At 40.2% G+C, this 6463-nt stretch overlaps 1 protein-coding gene across 1 annotated transcript; it reads left to right on the forward strand.

Annotated features, from left to right (window-relative positions):
• Positions 1-5388: 5388 nt before the first annotated feature.
• On the forward strand, positions 5389-6094 carry LOC117074046 (RNA-binding protein squid-like; the record flags this gene model as incomplete). The annotated part of the gene is given in 2 exon segments (XM_033195297.1): positions 5389-5542; positions 5545-6094. Coding segments are annotated over 2 exon segments (603 nt in total), but the record flags the coding sequence as incomplete, so codon positions are not given.
• Between the last annotated feature and the right edge of the window lie 369 nt (positions 6095-6463).

Raw genomic sequence — 6463 nt, forward strand, 5'->3', positions numbered from 1 at the left:
GTCTATGTAACAGAAGAGTGGCCCATTTGGATATATCTGTACTAATGGGACCCATATGATGCAATGAGAGTTATCAGGATGAGAAATAACTTTCTAGCTGTAAGGAGCTCCATCTCTGTCTCTCACTCTGATGTCTGCTTAGGGACCTTGGTATAGAGGTTCCTGCTGAAGAGTGTACTGGTGATGTGAAGGTGGTCAGGGAGCTGGAGAGTCCTCCTCACCACTTATCCTCTTCAGAATCCACTTACTTTCCCCTGAAATTCATGATATATTGCCAGCATCTTCTTTTCAGATCTGTAAAATGTGCAGAACGAGGTCATTGTGCACATGGTCCTCACAGGAAGCTGAAGCATCATCCTCATCGCTGCTGAAATTCTCCAGAATCCACTCAAGATTCCATGAAGTTGACATATGGGAACCAAAGATTATGTGAAGTTGACATATGGGAACCATCTTCTTCCTTTTCCATTGATTTGCCAGATGTTATGCTGAGATCTTTTCAGGAGCAGCTGAATAGTCTTCATCCTTATAGCTACCTTCATAAATGATGTCCAGAGGAGAATCGTATTCCATGTTCTTGAAGCTGCCTTGGTCTTCCATGGGACCTTCTCCAATGCCCTGTAACAAGGAAGCTGCTTCAGTACGTCCTCGACAGAAAGATTTTCACTTGCTTTTGAGTCCATGTTGACCACAGATGAGACCTCCTTCTCTGACCTGTCACTTGAAAAATCCCCTACCAGGTCTTCGGCAGAAGCTTCAGTGAATTGCTCCCCAGTGTATACTCTGTTATGTGACCAGATGGTTTTGACCCACTGCTTGGGGCAGGCAGCATATCTTCTGGACCACTGAAGATATGTTTCTCACAGATGTGACTATCTGCGGCTGTTGTCACAGGTAGTAGAGGAATTTACCAAGACAGTTGTGGGTAAAGAAAGGCAGGTTTGTTAAAGAAAGTATGAAAATATGTTGCAAGATTACAATGAGCAGCACAACAGAGAAGGGGCTGTCTGCAAAGAGGCAGGGGCACAAGGGCAGTTTTATAGGGTTGTACTGGACAGGGTTATGTGCAGAACAAGGTCATTGTGTGGAATGAGGTCATCTCTCAGAACAATTATTTATTCTTCTTCCGCACCTGGAGCCCCTCCCCACCTGAGGCCCCTTCCTCATTTTTGCTTACTTATCAGGAATCCACATTCCCCCTATGTCAGAACAGCAATGACAAATCTTTGGCATTGGGGTAGAGGTCTCATCTTCCAACTGCTTCCTGCTGACCAGGGGCGTAGAGTTGACCCAACCTATGGTTGTTGGTCTGTCAGGAGACCCTGTGAGCCATTGTCCTGGGTTGTAGGACCTAGGATATTGGATCATGCTAGAGGAAAGCATCCATTGGGGAGGGGGAGCATGTCTAGGCAAAACTGGCCTCCAGCTGAATGGGAGACTCCTAAAGGTAACAGACATCATTGAGGAGAGACCAATATCCTGCTCATAGCACCATTTGGAGGTGAAACTACTGAATTCTAGAAGATAAAATTTTGTTTCTTGAATCAGTTACCAAAAAGGCAAAGAAAAACCCTTTGTAGTGTGACCGTTTTTCCTTATTGGAAGCCCATTTAGATAACCTGGAAGTTACACTTGATGAAAAAGTGTTTGAATTTAATTAGACACAGCATAGGGATCCAATTTTAGAGAGACTATTATATCTTAATTACATATAATGTTCCTTTTATTAATTTCACAAATTTTCTCATGATTTACATAGACCATCTATGATGTGCCCAGACTTTCTGACTTGTCGTAAGCATGCCTGTTTCTTAAACAAGCAGTCATTTTACTTTAGGACAAGAATTTACCATACAAATCCTTTCTCATGTAAAACCTTCATAACTTTCATTACCAGAAATAACTCTTTACCTTTATAACTTTCTTTATGTTTCTCTTCTTTTCTGGTTCCATTTTACCTTGTTTTACATACAACAATTAACCTTTGAATTAGACAAAAGTTATTTTCCTTTTTTTAGGAGTTTGTGGTTTATACTGTGTGAGTTCTATGGAAGGGAAGCAAATGAGGAGGTTATTATTGTAGAAGTTGTTCCGTCAAGAGATTACTCAGTTAGCTTTCTTGCTAGGGCTTGTCTGAATAAGTATGGGCTATTTTAAACCCCTGAGATAAGACTATCTAGATTGAAGTTATTTGTTAAAGATTTAGATAGCTTTCCTAGGAGAAATGGGTCTATTAGAGGGAAAGATGAATTCAGAGGTTGGATAAATATTAAGCAGGCACCCATCTTGGAAAGTATGTTTTTGCCCCAAAGGGGTGTGTGGTATTTAGATATTACCAGGGCATGGAGGGAAAATGGTAATTGAGCCCTTACATAGTATAAAGGGGTGTGAATTTTTCTTTTGGACGGAGAGGGTGCCACTTTTTTCCATTACCCAACAGGATTTGGAGGAGAGTTGCTTAGAGAAGGAGATTAGTACAAAGTCACTATAAGTCATTTAGCCAAAATAATAAGTCCAAAATTTTTAAAAGGCAAAAATCTTGACTCGCTGATAGAGGGGAGACTCAGCTTTCAAAACAGGCTGCAATAAAGACAGCATGAGGACAACTGGATCTGTCTCCTTTTTCTTCCCTCCTTTTTCTGTCATTCATTTAAAAGGCAAACAAAATTCTTTCATTTTTGTTTATATTACATGAAAATCTTGTTTAAAAGAGAAAGCCAATTTACATCTTTGTACTAGTGTTCTATTAATGTTAAATCCAATTATTAATAAAACCTTTAAACAAATCTGACCAATCTTTATTAGCTTGACCATAAGGTAAGATTTCCATAAGCCTCTTATAACCTTTTATCATTTTGTTGAACGGCAGATTAATTATCTAAGAAAACTGTTATTCAGACACATGGGCCCAGATTCTGGACCTGCATTAGTGTGCTTTTATTTCAATTTTTAACCTATGGGAAAACTAAATACTTCCCTTCAAGTCTTTGCCAGTTTTTTAATACCCATAGAACTTTTTACAAGATCAGCCCTCCACAACTTACTTTTTAACTTGCTTAAACCTTCAGTTTTATTCCATTACTCCTGTAGGTTAGGCCAATCCTTAAAACCCTCTGAGCAAGACAAAAGTACATTCCCTTTAACAAAAGCCACATTTTCATGCCTTCTTATAACCTCCTACCAAAAACATATTTTACTTTCCTTCTATACTTTGCATGTAAACTGTTTCTCCAGCAGTCTCAAGTACCTATTACAATGTTAACTCTCAGCAACTGTTATTTTTGGTGAAAAACCTCATGAGTAATTTTTTTTTTTTTTTTTTGAGATGGAGTCTAGCTCTGTCGTCCATGCTGGAGTGCAATGGCGCGATCTCGGCTCACTGCAACCTCTGCCTCCCCTGGGTTCAAGCAGTTCTCCTGCCTCGGCACCCCCGCCCCCCCGCCACCAAGTAGCTGGGATTACAGGTGCCCACCACCATGCCCAGCTAATTTTTGTATTTTTAGTAGAGACAGAGTTTCACTGTGTTGGCCAGGCTGGTCTCGAGCTCCTGACCTCATGATCCACCTGCCTCAGCCTCCCAAAGTGCTGGGATTACAAGCATGAGCCACCGTGCTCTGCCCTGATGAGTGATTTTAATCATGTATAAGATTGCAGAGCTCAGGACAAGCTGCAGATTATGTCAGACTTCCCAGACTAACCAAGGAACCAGGCTAACTTCTTATGTCCCCAGGCCTTATCTGGAATCTAATGGCTATAAAACAGACAAGTCAATTATTAAAAGTCACAGCAGCAGTTTATGGCCTTAAAGCATCTAATAACAGTATCTGAGTGCCTAATTTAGTTTAAATGTGTGAACTTTGATGACATATTTTATTTGACTTTACCAATAATTTTTAAACTGTCTTTTTAAAAGATTATGTCACGTGACCTGAAAGGCATTAAAGTTTTATTTTTCTGACAATATGTTTAAGTGCTTATTTTTCTTTAAGCCAATTGGAACTCTTTTATATAATCACATATAAATACACAGAAATGGAGAATTAAGACAAAACTCCATCGATCGAGAAGTTTTTAGAGAGAAAGCAGGGGCTTTCTCTCTAAAACCAGTATCTGTATACATGCAGACAAAATATAAGCTTTAAGTTGATTTCTAACTACAGAGCTTTTAAAAGAACAATCTTTTAAAAATCTTTTATTGCCAGATTTCAGTCAGGACAAACGGCTAGTATTTCTGGCTTTTGAATATTTTACTAAAGGTAATTTATAACGTGATATTAGTAAGCCTTAACCAAGAAGAAGACTTCAACACAGACACATGAGCTGTCTCCAAAGAGATGGTCAGTGATTTACAAGATCTAGAATTGCCCCAAAGGTCATTCAGAGAAAAGAAAATTTCAAGACAGGAAATCAGAAGCTGTTCATGGAGGGAAAAGAATCAATAAAGGGCAAAAATACCACAAGTATTAAACCACAAAGGACTCATTTTGAAAGACAAGACTTGAACGCATTGTGATAGGGCAAAGCCTTAGCCACTGATCTATAGCACAAGGTGACTGCTGTTTTTTCCAGAAGGAGTTTAAAGCATTTTCAAGCTTGCAAAGGATTTTAACTGCTGAAGATAATTTTCTAAGACTAGCCATGTTATTGTGCATCTTTCTTTCAATTTAACCTTTTTCTTTTATCGGTCTACCCAGTTCCAGTAGTGACCCAATCTAAAAGGCTGTTAACATCCAGATAGTAATTTTCTAGGTTTTTACCATATAAGCAAAAGATTATTTCCAAAAAGGAGGAGGGGAGGCGCCTCCATGACAGACAGCTTTTGAACTCAAAAGGGAAATTTATAATTTTACTTGCTGCCTGTGGAGTTGCCCTTGGCTTTGTTTTGTTGGTAATGATGTTTGATTTGGAAGCCAGCTGGAGCAGAGACCCCCACCCCAGCAGAAGGCCATTGGGATGTCTGATGGGATTCTGTCCTGGGGGCCCTTCGAGCAGTCCCATTTCCATGGCCAAGCTTGTGGCTGAGGGAGCAAACTGTGTTAAGGCTTTTCCCCATTTGTCCCACTGGGACAGGTTGCCTTTCAGTGTCCTGGCCTTCTACGCTGATGGCAGTTACCTGGAGGATATTCTGAGGGCAACCTAGACAGGGCCGACGGCTCATAAAGCAGCCAGCAGTTGAGCCTGCCTTTTGTCCTTGTGTTTTCTGTGTTTTTCTTTCCCCTTAGCTCTGTCCTTTTTATTCTGCTCTCAGTTATAAAAGACTGAGGAGGCTAATTTGAGAATTTCCTGCATAGGGGCCATGCTATTAATGTATTACACAAGAAAATTAGATGTGCCCTGTTTTCTCTGCACCTCTGAGCTCACTGTCTGTTCGACTTTTTTAAGTTTTAATTTCCAAGACTTGAACTCACTGCCAAGTCCACTGAAGAAGGAAAGCTCTTCGTGGGAGGGTTCAAGTTTAAAACTGACGAGCAGGTGCTGGAAGACCACTTCAGCACCTTCGGGCCTATCTCTGTGGTGGTTGTTGTCAAGGAGACTCAGCGGTCCAGGGTTTTGGTTTCATCACTATCACCAACCCAGAGCATGCCTCAGATGCCATGAGAGCCATGAACAGAGAGTCCCTGGATGGTCACCAGATCCGCGTTGATCACGCAGGCAAGTCTGCTGGGGAACCAGAGGAGGTGCTTTTGGGGCCCATGGGTGTGGTCGCAGCTACTCTAGAAGTGGTGGGAACCAGGACTATGGGAGTGGCAGGTATGACAGTTGACCTGAAGGATATAGATATGGATATGGACAGTCCAGACACTATAATGTCAGAAACCAGGGTGGTTATGACCGCTACTCAGAAGGAAATTACAGAGGCAATTATGACAAATGAAATGAGACATGTGCACATACTATACACAAGGAATAGCTCTTCTGATCCAGGATTGTCCTTCCAAAAGGCTGTATTTATAAATGTTTTTGGAGCTGCATGGAAACATTTTATTTTATAGTATATTAACCTCTTGTTTTTAAATTGAGCTCCCGAGGTAGCTAGTTAAAGACCTTTTGGACAGCTCCATCTTTGTTTAAATTTTTTCCTCCTATTTAAAGCCAAATTATGAAACATTTGCAGGGTCTGAGTATTTTTCTTTTTACCAGTTTTTTAGTTTGAGCTCTCTGGATTATTGGATCTAGCAATAACTGGTCCTGGCATTTGACCAGACTGGTTTTTGAAAATTAATGTGTATCCAGGGACATTTTAAAAACCTGTACACAGTATTTATTGTGGTTAGGAAGCAATTTCCAAATGTACCTATAAGAAATTTGCATCAAGAACATGATTATCCAGGGATTTTCTTTAATTCAGATCACCAAACTGATTATATAGAAGAGTTGCTTTAAAATGTTTGCAAATGTCTTTTTTATAATACCAGAAGAAAAAAATGTTGTCTCATATAGTGCTTAGGATGTCCTTCAGAGA

This window comes from Trachypithecus francoisi, unplaced genomic scaffold (genome assembly GCF_009764315.1).
Source record: "Trachypithecus francoisi isolate TF-2019V2 unplaced genomic scaffold, Tfra_2.0 Lachesis_group5, whole genome shotgun sequence".
NCBI lineage: Eukaryota > Metazoa > Chordata > Mammalia > Primates > Cercopithecidae > Trachypithecus > Trachypithecus francoisi.